This window comes from Nerophis lumbriciformis, linkage group LG24 (genome assembly GCF_033978685.3).
Source record: "Nerophis lumbriciformis linkage group LG24, RoL_Nlum_v2.1, whole genome shotgun sequence".
Classification (NCBI taxonomy): Eukaryota; Metazoa; Chordata; class Actinopteri; order Syngnathiformes; family Syngnathidae; genus Nerophis; species Nerophis lumbriciformis.
Genome location: NC_084571.2, coordinates 9,887,932 through 9,908,858, shown reverse-complemented (window position 1 = coordinate 9,908,858; position 20,927 = coordinate 9,887,932). Strand labels below are relative to the sequence as shown.

Genomic DNA, 20,927 nt, shown 5'->3' with positions numbered 1-20,927 from the left:
TGTTGGAACTTGAAATCTCCATCTCCATAGAGCAGGTCAGCAGCAGGAAGCATGAAGTGCTCTAAAACTTGCTGGTAGACGGCTGCGTTGACCCTGGATCTCAGGAAACAGAGTGGACCGACACCAGCAGATGACATGGCACCCCAAACCATCACCCAACCATGCAAATTTTGCATTTCCTTTGGAAATCGAGGTCCCAGAGTCTGGAGGAAGACAGGAGAGGCACAGGATCCACGTTGCCTGAAGTCTAGTGTAAAGTTTCCACCATCAGTGATGGTTTGGGGTGCCATGTCATCTGCTGGTGTCGGTCCACTCTGTTTCCTGAGATCCAGGGTCAACGCAGCCGTCTACCAGCAAGTTTTAGAGCACTTCATGCTTCCTGCTGCTGACCTGCTCTATGGAGATGGAGATTTCAAGTTCCAACAGGACTTGGCGCCTGCACACAGCGCAAAATCTACCCGTGCCTGGTTTACGGACCATGGTATTTCTGTTCTAAATTGGCCCGCCAACTCCCCTGACCTTAGCCCCATAGAAAATCTGTGGGGTATTGTGAAAAGGAAGATGCAGAATGCCAGACCCAAAAACGCAGAAGAGTTGAAGGCCACTATCAAAGCAACCTGGGCTCTCATAACACCTGAGCAGTGCCAGAAACTCATCGACTCCATGCCACGCCGCATTAACGCAGTAATTGAGGCAAAAGGAGCTCCAACCAAGTATTGAGTATTGTACATGCTCATATTTTTCATTTTCATACTTTTCAGTTGGCCAACATTTCTAAAAAATCCCTTTTTTGTATTACCCTTAAGTAATATTCTAATTTTGTGACACACGGAATTTTGGATTTTCATTTGTTGCCACTTCAAATCATCAAAATTAAATGAAATAAACATTTGAATGCATCAGTCTGTGTGCAATGAATAAATATAATGTACAAGTTACACCTTTTGAATGCAATTACTGAAATAAATCAAGTTTTTCAAAATATTCTAATTTACTGGCTTTTACCTGTAAGGGAGATGCCAGCCACCCTTCTGAGGAAACTCATTTCGGCCGCTTGTATCCGCGATCTTATTCTTTCGGTCATGACCCACACTTCATGACCATAGGTGAGTGTAGGAATGTAGATAGCTCGGTAGACCGAGAGCTTTGCCTTCTGGCTCAGCTCTCGTTTTGTCACAACAGTGCGGCAGAGAGACCGCCCGCAGAAGATAACCAATCTTTTTTTCTTTTTTTTCTCCATCCTTTGATCCCCAAACAAAAAGGCACAAAGACATGTGAATAAACAAAATGAATACTATTCTTGACGAGGTCTTCTTCATGTGGAGAGCGAGGGGGCGGAGTCGTGACATCGCAGCACCTCCACTTTTGTGACATCACAGCGTGGTCGGACTCCAGCGAGGTAAGGAAGCTAAGCTGGTGGACTCGTCGTGCTCGTTAGTGTTGTGGAGACGCTCTCAGCGGGCGTCCCATCTTGTTTCGCCCCTTTAGTGTTAGTGGCGCCACCTGCTGCTCACCTGGCGACCAAAACAAACGCTCCTCAAAAGAAGGAGTACTGGTTATCGACGGCTCGTGGCGCCCTCGCTGCCTCCAGCTCTTCCCCTTCCGCAGCTTCCAGTTGGCGGAGAGGAGCGTCCCGGTCCTCCCAGTCCTCCGCCGCGCCTCCACTTCCGCCGCCTGATGCCGCCCCTTCCGGCTCCGCCTCGCTTCCTCTCTCTTGGGGTGGAGTTGGCGGCGGCGGGCGTCCCGGCGGCAGCGGGGGCGGCTGAGGAGGACTACGGGGTCTGCTGGTCAAGTCTGCGGAGAGCAAGGATAAAAACGTCAACAGGGAGGAAAACGAGGGACTAAGTGACGTGGGGTTGGGGGGGAGAGACAAAATGACGGTTGTTATGGAGGCCATGGTTGTCATGGAAACAGTGGGCCGGTCCACACCTGAACAAGCTAGCATCGCTTCCATTATGTACTTTGAAGGAGGCGTGGCTAAACCAGTGCATTACTTCGTGGCAGCCATGAGCTGCAGGAAGTTGTCCTCCAGCGCAGGAAGCTAGCATGCTAGCTTGATCATTTGACCGCCAATCACTCGCTCACTCGCACGCGCGCCCGGTCGCACTTACACACAGTCAGAGATGGGTGTTGATGGAGAGTCGGGATGGCGCGTGGTGATGACATCACAGACTGTAGGCCGACTGCCCGCCCTGTCCCGGCCTGCAAGGACGAGTCACGGACACAAGACACGCGTCAGCGACAGGTGGGCGTCGCTCGTTTAAAGCAGCCGCTCTGGTGAGCGCTAAAAAGGCAACAATAGCAGCGCAATGCGCGAATGAGCTCGCTCCTACCCGGCTGGCGAACGGCCGCCGCGCCCACGAAGCTCATGAGCGTCACGTCGGAAGCGCCGCCGGACTCCAGAGGGATGGGATGCACCCGGAAGTGCTCCAGCATGTCGAAGATGGACTGGAACCACAGGTGCTGCACTCGACAGTGGCCGTTCTCGTTTAGCGACAGGCGCAGGTGCTGGAGGAGAGACGCCATGTTGGAAAAGGCCCGCCACGTCAAAGCAGACGAGCCGCTCACCTTAGCCTTGCCCTGGAAGTTAAAGGTGAGGACGTATTCCCCGCGCCGCGTCTCGCTCTGGCGAACCAGGAAGACGCCGTGGCTGGCCGGACCGCCCGCCAGAACCAACTGGGCCGCTTTGAGGCGAGACAAGGTGCCGTGGAACCACTGACACTCGCTGAGCGGGTGCTCCAGCGCCTCGGCGGACGTCACCTCTGAGAACAAAAAGGAGCCTGTGTGGGAGAGGGGCGGTCATTATCATTATCATTATCATCATCACCATCATCAAGGACAATTCGTCGCATTACCTGTAGCGTCTGGGGTCTCGGCAAACGGCGTACCCAGGCTAGCCCCACCTCCTCCAGGAACGCGCCCGTCAGGCTCGTCCAGAGGGGCGCGGGGCGGCAACTCGGGCGGAAGACCGTCCATCAGAGGGGAGGAGCCTCCCAGGCCGCCATAACAGACTGCGGTGAGCAGAGGAAGCGGCATGACGCTCGTCGCCATGTCGGAAGTGTTTGTTGACAAGCTCACCTTGTGACAGACGCTCCACAATCTCCGGCATGGCGCTCCCTTCCAACGCAGTGCCACCTTCTGGATCCTCCTGTCCACTGCGGGAGACACAGATGTCAGCGTGCATGCTGCATGTGGTATGTCGCCCCCTTCCAGTCTACCCTCCTCACCTGAGACAGATGCCTTTGTGGATGTCGCTGAGCCACGCTCTCATCTGGACGGCGTCTCGTGTCTCCATCACGTACTGGGTGGAGCCTTCCAACTGAGAGGACACACAAGCCGTCATTGACGCTTGGCCGCGCCGCATGAGGCCTTGGGTTACCTGTAGCAGAAAGGTGTTCTCTTTGTCGGGAAGCTCCTGCGCCGTCGTGCTCCTCACGTCCACAATGGAGGCGCACGGGATCGTCAGCCGCGCTTTGGACGACTGGACACACGAAACATGCTCTGACTACTTGGCAACCATTGTTGTGGGTTCACACCAGGACACAAAACACTACATCCTCACTCTTCTCATGATGTGCAATTAACTACCATCTTTACTGCATGTAACTCCTCTCTGAACTGCCACCTTATCGTGGTAGAGGAGTTTGTGTATCCCAATGATCCGAGGGGCTATGTTGTCTGGGGGCTTCTGGTATGGTCTCCCAAGACAAACAGGTCCTAGGTGAGGGACCAGACAAAGAGCATCTCTATAAAAAGGAATAGCCAAGGATTCAGAGTTCCCTCAACCGGACGCGGGTCACTGGGCCCCCCCTTTGGAACCAGGCCCGGAGGTGGGGCTTGATGCCTGGCCTGTCCCCATGGGGCCTGACCGGGCATAGCCCGTAGAGGCATGGTGGGGTAGGATGCCAGTCAGACCAAAAGTCATTGTTGAGGGTCTGCTGGTAATGTCTAGCAGAGTCTCTCGTCAGAGGGAGTTTCAATTCCCACCATTGGGAGAACTTTGAACAAGTCACGAGGGAGGTAGACGGCTTCGAAGCGATTCTGGACCCACAACCGCCGCCTTAGAGGGAAGCAGTGCACTGACCTCAACTTGGGATGTTGTGGATCAGTGGAGGGAATACTTCGAAGACCTCCTTGATCCCTCCTACATGTCTTCCTATGAGGAAGCAATGCTTGGGGACTCTGTGGTGGGCTCTACTATTTCTGGTTGCCGAGGTAGTTAAGAAGCTCCTCAGTGGCAGGGCCCCGGGGTTGGATGAGATCCACTCGGAGTTTCCTAAAGCTCTGGATGCTGTGGGGCTGTCGTGGTTGACAGGACTCTGCAACATTCCATGGACATCGGGGGCTGTTCCGGAGGGTGTGTTCCAACTATTGCGGGATCACACTCCTCACCCTTTCCGTAAGGTCTATTCAGGTATTCTGGAAAGCAGGCTACGCCGGAGAGTCGAACCTCGGATTCAGGAGGAGCAGTGTGGTTTTCATCCAGGTCGTGGAACTGTCGACCAGCTCTATACTCTCGGCAGGGTCCTCGAGGGTGCATGGGAGTTTTCCCAACCAGTCTACATGTGTTTTGTAAACTGGTTGGAGAAGGCATTCGACCGTGTCCCTCTGGAAGTCCTGTGGGTGGTGCTTACAGAGTTTGGGGTATCGGACCGCGTGATTGTGGCTGCCCTTTGTCATCAATTCTGTTCATACCTTTTATGGACATCATTTATTGGCACAGTCAGGGCATTGAGGGGATCCCGTTTGGTGGCTCCAGGATTATGTCTCTGCTTTTTGCAGATGTCCGAGTCCATGGTTCTCGCCCGTAAAAGGGTGGCGTGCCCTCTCAGTGTTGGGGAGGAGATCTTGCCTCAAGTGAAGGAGTTCAAGTACCTCAGAGTCTCGTTCACCAGTGAAGAGTGGGTCGTGAGATCGACAGGCAAATCGGTGCTGATGTCTGCAGTGATGCAGACCCTGTATCGATCCGTCGTTGTAAAGAAGGAGGTGAGCAGGAAGTCAAAGCTCTCAATTTATCGGTCGATTTACGTTCCCATCCTCACCTATGATCATGACCTTTGGGTCGTGACCAAAAGGACAAGATCACGCGTACAATCAGCCAAAATGAGTGTCTTCCGTCAGGTGGCCGGGCTCTCCCTTAGAGATAGGGTGAGAAGCTCCGCCATTGGGGAGGAGCCTAGGGTAAAGCTGCTGCTCCTCCACTTTGAAAGGAGCTATCTGAGGTGGTTTGGGCATCTGGTCAGGATGCCCACCGGACACCTCCCAGTGGAGGTGTTTACAGAACATCTGACTGGTAAGAGTCCATGGCGAAGACCCAGGGCACATTGGGTAGACACTGGCTGGGGAAAGAGAAGTTTAGGCTTTTCTGCTCAGGCTGCTGCCTTCGTGACCCAACCTCGGATAAGCGGGAGAAGATGGTTTTTAAAGACACAGTACAACCTTTAAGATCTGACCAAATTGTGTGCTAGCATGATCTCGTAAGTTAGTTAGTTTTTTCAAGTGCTGAGGAAAAGAAGTGGATGATTTTCGTTGAATTAAGGAAACAACTAATCAAAAACGAGAGTTAGGTTTGCATGTTCTCCCCGTGACTGCGTGGGTTCCATCCGGGTACTCCGGCTTCCTCCCACCTCCAAAGACATGCACCTGGGGATAGGTTGATTGGCAACACTAAATGGTCCCTCGTGTGTGAATGTGAGTGTGAATGTTGTCTGTCTATCTGTGTTGGCCCTGTGATGAGGTGGCGACTTGTCCAGGGTGTACCCCGCCTTCCGCCCGAATGCAGCTGAGATAGGCTCCAGCAGCCCCCGCGACCCCGAAAGGGATAAGCGGTAGAAAATGGATGGATGGATGGATGGATAGAGGTGTGTGAGTAGCTGATTTGGTGACCCGGTACATGTGTACAACACTTTACAACCTGCATCACAGAAGCAGAGGGAGGCCATCAAGGATAGAATAACGCCAGCCAAGGAAGGTAAAGTAATATCTCAAGGGAGGACATTCATCCAGAAAATATGGAGAAGCTGCTGATGGTGTTTGACGGAGAAGCAGCTGGAAGGAGATACCTTAGAAGTCCACAGGGTAAACACTAGAGGTGTGAATTTTTAGGCCCCTAACGATTCGATCCGATTTCGATTCCTGGGGTGACAATTCGATTTATAATCAGTTCTCGATTCAAACCAATTCTCGAAATGTATTATTTGGTATAATAATTATAATGAAACTTTTTCAAAACAGGTTAGAAAAGCTCCTTCTGGTTGCAAGGATATGGCCTAAACACATTTTTTTAATTTAATATTATAAAAAAAATATATACGCAAAATAAAAAAATGTAATTGTATTTTTAAATCAATTTTAGAAATGTTTCAATCGATTTAGAATCGGGATGGATAAAAATTGCGATTCGGATGTTAATAATTGTTTTTGTGCACCCCTAATAAATGCTGTACATTATTATTACATTACTTCATAAAACTACTGTATTTTTTTGTACTACATTCTATTGTACTGTTTTTATACAATAGTCATTACCTAAAAGTTTGTTTTTATTATTAAAAATCGTTAAATATTACAATTTCGCTGTTATTAGGGGCTAAGATTGATTTGGGTTAGGGTTACTTTGAATTACGAGCTGCATCACAGAACCAATCACACATTACTGCACTATCGTATTTGCATGTCAGCATCACCATTACAATTGATCTTTCGATCCCTGTATCGCATTCATCAAATGATACGTCTTTATTTTGACTTTGTACACTAATATTTCTATTTTGTTCATATTATGAATGTAATTGTGGAGGACGTGAGTTTCATAAAGCAACCATTTGCGGTCCACAGCTAATTTTTTAACGGCCAGAGGCACATTCTAAAAATACGATAAATGAATTAATGAGCACAGATAGGCTCCAGCACCCCCGCGACCCCGAAAGGGACAAGCGGTAGATAATGGATGGATGGATAGATTTAAAATGTTTTTAAAACATATAAAAGTGGAAAAAAAGAGCATACAGGTGAAATGTCAAGAAAAAGGTGAAATGTTGCCATGCAGGCTTGTTCGAAAATAATAATAATAATTTAAATCAATGTTATGAATTATTGACCTATTCAATGATCAAATTACTTCACATCAAATATTCCACTTTGAAATATTTTTGGGGGCAAATATTGTAAGTTTTGTGTTTGCCATATAAAGAAAATGAGTTTTCTTTCACAAAAATGGCATAAAACAAACAAATTGAAAAAAATAAAACATTCAAAAAATAGTAATAAATTATACTCAACGAATATATTTGAAGAGACAATATAAAAGTGTATGACTTATTTTTTACACTTTTATGAGTGGGGCCCTTTTGGGTCTCCAATCATTTTAATTAAAAAAAATAAAATGTAATGCACAAAAAAATAATTATTATCCATAGTCTTATGAATCATTGACTTATTTAAGGCTCCAATTACTTCACATCTAAAATTCCACTATGACATTTTTTGGGGGAAAATATTGCATATTTTGTGTTTTGCCATCAAAAACATGGTTTTGTTTGACAAAAAGGGCATAAAACATTTTTTTTTTACTTTATATCGAAATATATAAGTTTATCTAGATATTAGAGCGTTAAATAATAATAGGAAAAATAAATGTTATATTACTTATTTTCAAAATGTTTGTGACTGAGACCCTTCCAGGTACCGGGGCCAAATTCAAGGGGAGCCCTGAAGGTTAGGGGAAAAAATCTATACAATTTATTGATTTGAAAAATTTAAAATATCAAAATGGCCCTCGCATGCTTTGATTTTCAGTGGAAAAAGTTTGCTCTAACGTATGGATATTCTCTGAAGACGTTCAACTTGACATACATTTAATAACATGGCTGCCTCATCGTGACATACCTTTGGTGGAATGAAGAATTCCAGGTAGAAGTCATCGCCGCGGTCACCGCCTTCTCGTTCCCTCTCTCGGAGGACAAGACGACACTTATGCCAGCGACCGCCCTTCCAGGGCACGTTCCCGCCACTCGCCAGAGGCGGCGCTGTAGCCACCTGGGTGGCGTTGTTGTCGGCGCCGTGATGAAGAAGTGCGAAGGAGAAGCCCGAAAAACCGTGACCTCCGCTAAGCTCGTCGTTGGTCGAACTGACGCTCACGGCGCCTTCCCGTACCAGACGGCCCGCCTTCCTTGACGGGACCAAGCCAGCGCCGCTGCCGGCAGGCAGCACGGAGGAGGCGGTGCTTGCGGTGAGGACGGGAGGCGGGGATCGCGTCAGCCGCAGTTTTTCCAGACGCAGGCTCCACTTGTCCTTTTCTCCGCCCTCGCCGTTGCTCCGCCGCCGGTCCGAGAGAGACAGAGAGGTGGCGCTGCTGGAGGATGAGGGGGGGAGGGAGGAAGAGTGGGGTAGGGCGAGGGGCATGGAAAGAGACACGGGCATGGAGGAGGTGGGCGTGGGAGGCTGGGTTGCGGCGTTCCTGGAGAATGCGGCATCTTGCACGCCCACAGTGTAGCTGTAGCTGGCAGGCAGCGGGCTCGGCGCCGAGTCGCTGGACGCACTGCGCCACTGCAGAATGCCGCGCACGCTCCCGCGCACGCTGCGTCCCACGCTGCGCAGAGAGAAGCGTTTCTTCACTTTGTTTTTGGAGGCGGCGCTGGGCGGGGGTGTGACCGAGGAGGAGGAGGGAGGTGTGTGGGGCGCACAGGGGGAGCCGTCCGTCTCCACGGCCTCAGCGTCCTGCTCTTCCGGCTCCATGTCTTCCCCTACAGACGCCGCCCCGAGCCAGCTGTCCTCCTCTTCTTCCACGGGCGCTTCGCCGTTGCCGGAAGTCACAGCGGCGCCTTTGTCGTCCCGCCTGCCGTTGTTTCCTCCAACAGAGGAGCAGCAGGACGACGATGAGGACGGCGGCAGGAGCTGGCCATGGGCGTAAGAGTCTTGAAATCTGTCACTGCCGCGGCCGTCCAACACGAGGCGTGTCGGCGCAGCTTTGGAGGCGGGCCGTGTCACAGTAGAGGACGGGACGGCTGCCCCGGACGCCGACAGCGGGGACGTGGCTTCCTCTTCCAGGGAGGTGGCATCCGACTGGGGAGCCCAGCTCACCATATCATCCCTTCCAGAAGCACAGCTGGGCGGCAGTGCCCCCTCCAGCTCGCTCTGGAAGTGGCGAACGAAGCGGTCCGTGAAGCGGCGGCAGAAAGCGGCGGCCGAGTCGGGGGTGTAGTGTGGGTTCTCCAGGAGGAACGCCCGAAAGTGGCGTGCAAAGTCTCCGGCAGCCACACGGGCGTGAAGCTCACAGAATTCAGTCCAGCTGAGGCAGGGCGAGGGCGACGGCGTGGGCGTGTCTGACAGCGACAAGGGGTGGGACTGGGGCGGGGGGCACACCAGAGGGGGGAGGGGAGGAGGTCGCGGGCACAGCGGCAGGAGGGAGGGGGACGGCGGGGAAGGCGGGGACGGCGAGGGGGACGGTGAAGGGGGTAAGGGGGAGGAACTTGTGGCCCGCGGGCTGGGCGGGGTCAAAAGAGAGCCGTTCATTCTCTCGCCGACGGCGGCCAATCAGATCAGTCTGAACACAAGATGCACAGCTGGAGGAAGCGAGTCGAGCGGGCGAAGACGCCACACATCGGTCTGTTTGCTTACACTAAAAGTGCAAACTAAGAACCTGTCTTGGCAGCACAATGCATTATGAGAGCCCAGAGAGTTATGCTACATGATCCTGGCGGCGTCCATGTTTCCTCATACCAGATGCAAAAGCGGCGGTCAAGTGGCGACGAGGCAAGATGTGTGAAGTCTTCCTCTCGGTCACAAACGTCAAACATCCAGAGGAGCGGCGCCACATCCTGTCGACACAAACAATGTCAACTGCAACAGACTTTTTGCAACATGACCTTTGCTTTTACGATGTTGCTGTTGTAACACAACTACAAGAGTTTGTAATAGGTAATCAATGAAGAAGTTATTATAATAGGGAAATAGGTAATCAATGAAGAAGTTATTATAATAAGGAAATAGGTAATCAATGAAGAAGTTATTACAATAGGGAAATAAGTAATTATTGAAAAGTTATTATAACAGGCAAATAAGTAATTATTGAAGAAGTTATAACAGGGAAATACGTTATCAATGAAGAAGTTATTATAATAGGGAAATAGATAATCAATGAAGAAGTTATTATAGAGAAAAAATGTATACATGAAAACGTTATCAAATATAAGGAATCGGGTCCTAAATGAGGAAGTTATTATAATGGGAAAAAGATAATCAATGAAGAAGTTATTATAATAGGGGAAAAGTAATAAATAAAACAGTTATAATAATAGGGAAAGGGTAATAAATGAATACGTTATTGTTATAGGGAAAGGTAATCTATGAAGAAGTTATTATAATAGGGAAATAGGTAATCAATGAAGAAGCTACTATAATAGGGAAATAGGTCATTAATGAAGAAGTTATTATAACAGGCAACTAAGTAATTAATGAACAAGTTATTATAACAGGCAAATAAGTAATTAATGAAGAAGTTATAACAGGGAAATACGTTATCAATGAAGAAGTTATTATAATAGGGAAATAGATAATCAATGAAGAAGTTATTATAGAGAAAAAATGTATACATGAAAACGTTATCAAATATAAGGAATCGGGTCCTAAAAGAGGAAGTTATTATAATGGGAAAAAGATAATCAATGAAGAAGTTATTATAATAGGGGAAAAGTAATAAATAAAACAGTTATAATAATAGGGAAAGGGTAATAAATGAATACGTTATTGTTATAGGGAAAGGTAATCTATGAAGAAGTTATTATAATAGGGAAATAGGTAATCAATGAAGAAGCTACTATAATAGGGAAATAGGTCATTAATGAAGAAGTTATTATAACAGGCAACTAAGTAATTAATGAACAAGTTATTATAACAGGCAAATAAGTAATTAATGAAGAAGTTATAACAGGGAAATACATTATCAATGAAGAAGTTATTATAATAGGAAAACAGATAATCAATGAAGAAGAAAATATAATTGGGAAATAAATAATCAATGAAGAAGTTATTATTATAGGGAAATATAATCGATGAATAAGTTATTATAATAGGGAAAAAAGTAATACATGAAAACATTATTAAAATAAGGAATCGGGTCATAAATAAAGAAGATATTATAATGGGGAAAAGTAATAATTACAAAAGTTATATTAATAGGGAAAAAGGTTAATCAATGAACAAGTTATTATAATAGGGGAAACAGTACTAGTAAAGAAGGTATTAATATAAGGAAACAGGTCATAAATGAAGATATTATAATAGCAAAAAGGTCATCAATGAAGATGTTATTATAAAAGGAAAAATTAATACATCACACAGTTATAATATTAGGGAAAGGGCAATAAATTAATACATTATTATTATTATTATTATAGGGAAAGGTAATCAATGAAGAAGTTAATATAATAGGGAAAAAAGTAATAATGAAGGAATTATTAAATTAAGGAAACAGGTCATAGATGAAGAAGTTATTATAATGGTAAGAAAGGTAATCAATCAATAAATTATTATAATAGGGAAAAAGGTCATAAATTAAGGTATTATAATAAGGAAATTATTATCAATAACGAAGTTATTAGAACACATAAAATGTTATTATATACTGAAATATTGTTTTTCTTTTCATTTCTTCGTCATCGTAACTTGCAGCTATGCATGAAATGTGTCAAAAGTCATGAAAGTCAATATTAAAGGGTGAAAATAGGTAATCAATGAAGAAGCTACTATAATAGGGAAATAGGTCATTAATGAAGAAGTTATTATAACAGGCAACTAAGTAATTAATGAACAAGTTATTATAACAGGCAAATAAGTAATTAATGAAGAAGTTATAACAGGGAAATACATTATCAATGAAGAAGTTATTATAATAGGAAAACAGATAATCAATGAAGAAGAAAATATAATTAGGAAATAAATAATCGAAGAAGTTATTATTATAGGGAAATATAATCGATGAATAAGTTATTATAATAGGGAAAAAAGTAATACATGAAAACATTATTAAAATAAGGAATCGGGTCATAAATAAAGAAGATATTATAATGGGGAAAAGTAATAATTACAAAAGTTATATTAATAGGGAAAAAGGGTAATCAATGAACAAGTTATTATAATAGGGGAAACAGTACTAGTAAAGAAGGTATTAATATAAGGAAACAGGTCATAAATGAAGATATTATAATAGCAAAAAGGTCATCAATGAAGATGTTATTATAAAAGGAAAAATTAATACATCACACAGTTATATTAGGGAAAGGGCAATAAATTAATACATTATTATTATTATTATTATAGGGAAAGGTAATCAATGAAGAAGTTAATATAATAGGGAAAAAAGTAATAATGAAGAAATTATTAAATTAAGGAAACAGGTCATAGATGAAGTTATTATAATGGTAAGAAAGGTAATCAATCAATAAATTATTATAATAGGGAAAAAGGTCATAAATTAAGGTATTATAATAAGGAAATTATTATCAATAACGAAGTTATTAGAACACATAAAATGTTATTATATACTGAAATATTGTTTTTCTTTTCATTTCTTCGTCATCGTAACTTGCAGCTATGCATGAAATGTGTCAAAAGTCATGAAAGTCAATATTAAAGGGTGAAAATAGGTAATCAATGAAGAAGCTACTATAATAGGGAAATAGGTCATTAATGAAGAAGTTATTATAACAGGCAACTAAGTAATTAATGAACAAGTTATTATAACAGGCAAATAAGTAATTAATGAAGAAGTTATAACAGGGAAATACATTATCAATGAAGAAGTTATTATAATAGGAAAACAGATAATCAATGAAGAAGAAAATATAATTAGGAAATAAATAATCGAAGAAGTTATTATTATAGGGAAATATAATCGATGAATAAGTTATTATAATAGGGAAAAAAGTAATACATGAAAACATTATTAAAATAAGGAATCGGGTCATAAATAAAGAAGATATTATAATGGGGAAAAGTAATAATTACAAAAGTTATATTAATAGGGAAAAAGGGTAATCAATGAACAAGTTATTATAATAGGGGAAACAGTACTAGTAAAGAAGGTATTAATATAAGGAAACAGGTCATAAATGAAGATATTATAATAGCAAAAAGGTCATCAATGAAGATGTTATTATAAAAGGAAAAATTAATACATCACACAGTTATATTAGGGAAAGGGCAATAAATTAATACATTATTATTATTATTATTATAGGGAAAGGTAATCAATGAAGAAGTTAATATAATAGGGAAAAAAGTAATAATGAAGAAATTATTAAATTAAGGAAACAGGTCATAGATGAAGTTATTATAATGGTAAGAAAGGTAATCAATCAATAAATTATTATAATAGGGAAAAAGGTCATAAATTAAGGTATTATAATAAGGAAATTATTATCAATAACGAAGTTATTAGAACACATAAAATGTTATTATATACTGAAATATTGTTTTTCTTTTCATTTCTTCGTCATCGTAACTTGCAGCTATGCATGAAATGTGTCAAAAGTCATGAAAGTCAATATTAAAGGGTGAAAACTTGATAAGCTTAGAGGAGATGGCTAACATTCAAATGTTTTATTATTTATATTAATACAAGCAGATAAATGCACCGTTTGAAATGTGCTGCAAGACTTTAGCAGGCTAACGTGAAGCAGCAAGCAATGCGCTTGTTTAACGCACACTAGCAGCAAAACGGGCTTTTATTGCAGTGACAGGCAGCTAAAATGAGGTTAGTGTGAAAAAAATGTGAGGAAATGTTTACATTTGTCATCATTTCCAAGCAGCTAACATCCAGAATGCTTTAGCGAGCTATGCTAACCGTTAGCTAGCTAGCTGGCTATTAATAAACCTGCTCACCGCCTCGCATGGACGCTCCACAAACCTACCTGTACATCACAGCCAGGTGTTGGCATCTATGTGTTCGACTGGGCCCGACCCAGAGGACGACCGGCGTCCGGTGAACATAACCGCACAATCACGTCCTTTGACGCTTGTTATTGTTGCTCAACAAGAAGATTGCAGCGATGAGCCGTCCTGTGCTCCTCTCGCGAGACTTGGCGAGAACGCGACATCGGTGCGCGAGAGACATCTTCAACGCACGAATACAAAATATATAAAATATATATAATCTTATCTGTCCTAGTTTCAAAATGCGACGTGGTTGTATTCATGCTAAAAACAGACTCATTGATTTTTCTATTAGAAATAGTTATTTAATTTGTTAATGTCATGTGTTTCAGCATTTCAATAAAAATCCAGAACAATGTTTTCTAGATGATTCAGGAAGGTGAGTGTGGGTATTAAATGACGTCAGTAAACACCTTCTACAATTTCCTCGCTTCATCTCGAAGAGTCCAGATTGTTCTGATAAAGTCACGTCAATGTTCACAGTCTTGCTCGTTTCTTGTCTTCACAATAAAACCAGTGTCCGTTCACACAACCTTTGCCGTTTTATTTTGACAGTGCCAGCAGGAAATTGACCCTGTCGGTGACGTCGACTGATGGAGAAACGTCTAGACCTTGCGAGAGTGTCAGCTCGCCGGGTATAAAAGAGCTGATGGGCGAGCAGGGGATCATTATTTCTCCTCCAAGGACATCCAAGCGTAAGTAGACTCTTCTCCTCTTCATTATTTCACTTTATTCCTCAGGAAATTAACTTTTATGATGATTAACTTTATGTTTTTACAATGTTTAACAGTCCAACACTTCACCTTATTGATTGATTTATGTTGTTAACATGTTGTCTTCACAGAGGGACATCCAGATTAGACTAAACCTAAAGATGACGGCATCAAAGGATATCGCTATCGGCATCGACCTCGGAACTACTTACTCCTGCGTGGGTGTTTTCCAGCACGGGAAAGTAGAAATCATCGCCAACGAGCAGGGCAACAGGACCACCCCCAGCTACGTGGCCTTTAACGACACAGAGAGGCTCATCGGCGACGCCGCCAAGAACCAGGTGGCGTTGAACCCCAGCAACACGGTGTTTGACGCCAAGCGACTGATCGGAAGAAGGTTCGACGATCCGGTGGTACAAGAGGACAGGAAGCACTGGCCCTTTAAAGTAGTGGCCGATGGAGGAAAGACCAGGTTGGAGGTGCAGTTCAAAGGGGAGGGCAAAACCTTCTCACCGGAGGAGATCTCCTCCATGGTGCTGGCCAAGATGAAGGAGATCGCAGAGGCGTACCTGGGCCAGACCGTGTCCAGAGCTGTCGTCACAGTCCCCGCCTACTTCAACGACTCCCAGCGACAGGCCACCAAAGACGCCGGCGCCATCGCAGGACTCAACATCCTGAGGATCATCAACGAGCCCACGGCAGCCGCCATCGCCTACGGTCTGGACAAAGACAAGACCAAGGAACACAACGTCCTGATCTTTGACCTGGGCGGCGGCACCTTCGACGTGTCCATCCTGACCATGCAGGACGGCATCTTTGAGGTCAAAGCCACGGCCGGAGACACACACCTGGGCGGAGAGGACTTTGACAACCGCCTGGTGGACCACTTTGTGGCGGAGTTCAAGAGGAAGCACAGGAAGGACGTGGGCCACAACAAGCGAGCCTTGCGGAGGCTGCGTACGGCGGCCGAGAAGGCCAAGAGGACCCTGTCCTCCAGCTCCCAGGCCAGTATTGAGATCGACTCCCTCTTTGAGGGCGTTGACTTCTACACCTCCATCACCAGGGCTCGCTTTGAGGAGCTGTGCTCCGAGCTGTTCAGAGGAACTCTGGAGCCGGTGGAGAAAGCGCTGAGGGATGCCAAGATGGACAAGGCCCAGATCCACGACGTCGTCCTGGTCGGGGGCTCCACACGGATCCCCAAAATCCAGAAGCTCCTACAGGACTTCTTCAACGGCAAGGAGCTGAACAAAAGCATCAACCCAGACGAGGCGGTGGCGTACGGCGCCGCCGTCCAGGCCGCCATCCTCACTGGTGTCAACTCGGGCAACGTGCAGGACTTGCTTCTGCTGGACGTGGCGCCGCTGTCGCTGGGTATCGAGACGGCGGGAGGCGTGATGACGCCGCTGATTCAACGCAACACCACCATCCCCAGCAAGCAGACGCAGACCTTCAGCACCTACTCGGACAACCAGACTGCTGTTTTCATTCAGGTCTACGAGGGCGAGAGAGCCATGACCCGGGACAACAACCTGCTGGGGACCTTTCAACTGAGCGGAATCCCGCCGGCACCGCGAGGCGTGCCGCAAATCGAGGTCACCTTCGACGTGGACGCCAACGGCATCCTCCAGGTGTCGGCGGTGGACAAAAGCAGCGGCAAGGAGAACAAGATCACCATCACCAATGACAAGGGACGTCTGAGCAAGGAGGAGATGGACAAGATGGTGCAGGACGCCCAGACCTACAAGGCCGAGGACGAGCTGCAGCGAGAAAAGGTCGCCGCCAGGAACTCTCTGGAGTGCTACGCCTTCAACGTGAAGAACAGCGTACGGGACGCCAAGTGCGGCGAGGAGGACAAGAAGGCGCTGATGGACAAATGTGACGAGACCCTCAAGTGGCTGGAGAACAACCAGCTGGCTGACAAAGACGAGCTCCGGCACAAGCAGAACGAGCTGGAGCGAGCATGTCAGCCAGTCATCAGCAAGCTGTGTCAGGGGGCGGGGCCTGCGGGAGGACGATCGAAGCCCGCCCCCCAGGGGCCCACCATTGAAGAGGTGGACTGAGGTGTAACAAACTATGGAAATTTCAAGTCACATCTTTATGCACTGGACTTTTTTGTATTGGTGGAAACAATTTATTCAGTTTTATCACATATTCTATTTCTTCATTATAAGCCTGTTGGATGTTTTTATAGTTGTTTATCAATGTACAGTAAGGATCCTCGTCATCTGTCCATCTACTGTCCACCATGGGGGCCCGAGCCTTCAGCCGCTTAGCCCCTCATCTTTGGAACGCATTACCCTCATACCTTCACAATATGGACTCATTTTCCCTCTTCAAGACTCAAAACACAATTATTTCTGACTGTTTATTAACTGTAAATTATGGCTATCTTTGTTATTTATCCAATGATGATGACATTTTCTACATTGTCTTTTCGTGCCTAGAAAGGCGCCTTATAAGTAAATTGTTTTATTAATATTATTATTATCAGTGTAATTTTACTGAACTTGTATTAAATGTGCTTTATAAATAAACCTTGACTGCTGCTTAACTCTTAGGTAGTGTTTTTATTCTACAACTTCACGCACTAATTTCACTTGTACAAATGCGTGCATGTATACATGCAAATATTGGGGGTGTGAATATTTGGGCACCTAACAATTCAATCCGATTCTGATTCCTGGGGTGACGATTTGAGTCAAAACGATTCTCGCATTGTAATATTTGGTATAATAATTACAATAAAACTTTTTAAAAACAGATTACAGGTTAGAAAATCCACCTCTGGCTGCATGGAGATGGCCTAAAAACATATTTTATAAAATTGATTCTTATGAAATGTTTTAATATTTTTTGCGCACCCTTAGTATATACAGCTGGGGTGGACAAACTGATGAGGTGGCGACTTGTCCAGGGTGTACCCCGCCTACCGCCCGTGTGCAGCTGAGATAGGCTCCAGCACCCCCGGCGACCCCGAAAGGGACAAGCGGTAGAAAATGGATGGATGGTGTACAAACTCTTTGACTGGGGGGCCATATTGGGCTAAAAATATTTTCGTATATATATATATATATATATATATATATATATATATATATATATATATATATATATATATGTCTTAATAAGGTTATCCAAAAAATAGTGCTCGATACCGTAGTAGAGCGCAATATATGTATGTGTGGGGAAAAAAATCACAAGACTATTTGATCTCTACAGGCCTGTTTCATGAGGGGGGGTACCCTCAATCATCAGGAGATTTTAATGGGAGCATTCACATACCATGGTTTATATAGGGCACAGAGTGGGTGGGTACAGGCTGGTGTAGGGGCGTGGTGATTGGCTCATGTGTTACCTAGGAGGTGTTTCCGTCTGTGGCGGCATGCTGTTACAATTTCACTGCGCTTGTTGAGGGATGACAGGTCTGGACGGTAAATAATAAACAGTTTCTCTTTCAAGCATAGGTTGCATCTTTTATTACCACTATTGTAAGGTGTGCTGGATGCAAGAATTTGCCATGTTATTGAATATTCAACATTATTGTCTTTGAGGTCCCAAATGTGTTTGCTGAGTTCTGTGGTATTCCACAGGTTTTGGTTCCTGAAAGAAGCCTTGTGATTGTTCCATCTGGTTTTGAATTCTCCTTCGGTTAATCCTACATATGTGTCGGATGTGTTAATGTCCTTGCGTATTACCTTAGATTGGTAGACAACTGATGTTTGTAAGCACCCCCCGTTGAGAGGGCAATCAGGTTTCTTTCGACAGTTACAGCCTTTGTTGGTTTTGGAGTCGCTCTGTCCGGGGGCCGACGGCTCATTTGCAATTGTTTTGTTGTGGTTTGAGATGATTTGTCGTATGTTGTTCATGCAGCTGTAGCTCAATTTAATGTTGTTCTTGTTGAATACTTTTCTTAGGGTGTTGTCTTTGGGAAAGTGTTTGTCAATCAGATTGAGGAATTTGTGTCCAATGTTAGTTGAGACGTTTTTGCTGTATGGGGGGTTGTACCAGATGATGTCGTTTCGTTTTCTGTTCTTTTTTGGCTGGTTTCCTGGCGTGGGTTCATAGGTGAGGGTGAAATTGTATCCGCTTTCATCAAGGGCTTTTTGGTACGGGGGGGTTGCTTGGTCGAATTCAGCTTTGCTAGATGACAGCATCGATAGCCTTTTATTAATTCCGGTAGGTATTCTTTTCGTGGTGGTGGGTGGGTGGTTGCTGTCATGGTGCACGTATTGGAGTGTTGTGTTGGGTTTCGTGAATGGTTGGTAGCTGTTATTTCTCAGGTTGAAAGTGACGTCAAGGAAGTTGACGGTTTGCTTGTTGGCTTCAATCGTGATCCGTAGGCCGTTCTCTTTGAAAATTTGGCATATGCGCTTCTTGGTATTCTCGCTGCTCCTTGGCGAGGCGCGACACACTGCCAGTCCGTCATCACGGTAAATGGGAGTTTCCTCCTCTCCCAGCTCGCTAGCCTCAATCTGAACCTTGGTATTTACCGTGATGACGGACTGGCAGCGTGTCGCGCCTCGCCAAGGAGCAGCGAGAATACCAAGAAGCGCATATGCCAAATTTTCAAAGAGAACGGCCTACGGATCACGATTGAAGCCAACAAGCAAACCGTCAACTTCCTTGACGTCACTTTCAACCTGAGAAATAACAGCTACCAACCATTCACGAAACCCAACACAACACTCCAATACGTGCACCATCACAGCAACCACCCACCCACCAACACGAAAAGAATACCTACCGGAATTAATAAAAGGCTATCGATGCTGTCATCTAGCAAAGCTGAATTCGACCAAGCAACCCCCCCGTACCAAAAAGCCCTTGATGAAAGCGGATACAATTTCACCCTCACCTATGAACCCACGCCAGGAAACCAGCCAAAAAAGAACAGAAAATGAAACGACATCATCTGGTACAACCCCCCATACAGCAAAAACGTCTCAACTAACATTGGACACAAATTCCTCAATCTGATTGACAAACACTTTCCCAAAGACAACACCCTAAGAAAAGTATTCAACAAGAACAACATTAAATTGAGCTACAGCTGCATGAACAACATACGACAAATCATCTCAAACCACAACAAAACAATTGCAAATGAGCCGTCGGCCCCCGGACAGAGCGACTCCAAAACCAACAAAGGCTGTAACTGTCGAAAGAAACCTGATTGCCCTCTCAACGGGGGGTGCTTACAAACATCAGTTGTCTACCAATCTAAGGTAATACGCAAGGACATTAACACATCCGACACATATGTAGGATTAACCGAAGGAGAATTCAAAACCAGATGGAACAATCAATAGGCTTCTTTCAGGAACCAAAACCTGCGGAATACCACAGAACTCAGCAAACACATTTGGGACCTCAAAGACAATAATGTTGAATATTCAATAACATGGCAAATTCTTGCATCCAGCACACCTTACAATAGTGGTAATAAAAGATGCAACCTATGCTTGAAAGAGAAACTGTTTATTATTTACCGTCCAGACCTGTCATCCCTCAACAAGCGCAGCGAAATTGTAACAGCATGCCGCCACAGACGGAAACACCTCCTAGTTAACACATGAGCCAATCACCACGCCCCTACACCAGCCTGTACCCACCCACTCTGTGCCCTATATAAACCATGGTATGTGAATGCTCCCATTAAAATCTCCTGATGATTGAGGGTACCCCCCCTCATGAAACAGGCCTGTAGAGATGAAATAGTCTTGTGATTTTTTTCCCCACACATACATATATATATATATATATATATATATATATATATATATATATATATATATATATACATTTACATATATATATGAATATATATATATAGATATATATATATATACATGACTATATATACATATATATATATATATATACATTATATATATATATGTGTATATATATATATGTATATATATATTCATATATATATATATTCATATATATATGAATATATACAGTATATATATATATATATATATATGAATATACAGTATATATATACATATGTATCTATATATAAATATATATATATGTGTGTATATATATATATATATATATATATATATATATTCATGTATATATATATATATATTCATATATATATATATATAAATGTATATACATATATATATGAATATATATATATATATTCATATATATATGAATATATATATATAGATATGAATATACAGTATATATATATATATACATATGTATCTATATATAAATATATATAAATATATATATACATATGTATCTATATATCTATATATA

General features: G+C 44.0%; 2 protein-coding genes across 3 annotated transcripts; one reads left to right on the top strand and one right to left on the bottom strand.

Moving 5' to 3' along the window:
- Positions 1 to 952: 952 nt before the first annotated feature.
- sh2b1 (SH2B adaptor protein 1) lies at positions 953 to 14,118 on the bottom strand. Of its 2 annotated transcripts, XM_061981537.2 has the most exons (10): positions 13,911 to 14,117; positions 7,888 to 9,818; positions 3,380 to 3,481; positions 3,228 to 3,319; positions 3,079 to 3,155; positions 2,856 to 3,011; positions 2,569 to 2,780; positions 2,334 to 2,508; positions 2,112 to 2,202; positions 1,635 to 1,794 (listed from the first exon to the last, which is right to left on the bottom strand). In XM_061981537.2, the coding sequence occupies exons 2-10, from the start codon at positions 9,511 to 9,513 to the stop codon at positions 1,773 to 1,775; spliced, it is 2,553 nt and encodes an 850-aa protein (XP_061837521.1). In that variant the 5' UTR covers positions 9,514 to 9,818; positions 13,911 to 14,117; the 3' UTR covers positions 1,635 to 1,772. The 2 variants fall into 2 exon arrangements, with proteins under 2 accessions (XP_061837520.1, XP_061837521.1); XM_061981536.2 differs by lacking the exon at positions 2,112 to 2,202 and having other exon boundaries at positions 953 to 1,794; positions 13,911 to 14,118.
- Positions 14,119 to 14,487: 369 nt separating this feature from the next.
- On the top strand, positions 14,488 to 17,490 carry LOC133620233 (heat shock 70 kDa protein 1-like). Its single transcript, XM_061981538.2, has 2 exons — positions 14,488 to 14,627; positions 14,777 to 17,490. The coding sequence occupies exon 2, from the start codon at positions 14,807 to 14,809 to the stop codon at positions 16,703 to 16,705; it is 1,899 nt and encodes a 632-aa protein (XP_061837522.1). The 5' UTR covers positions 14,488 to 14,627; positions 14,777 to 14,806; the 3' UTR covers positions 16,706 to 17,490.
- The last annotated feature ends 3,437 nt before the right edge of the window (positions 17,491 to 20,927 follow it).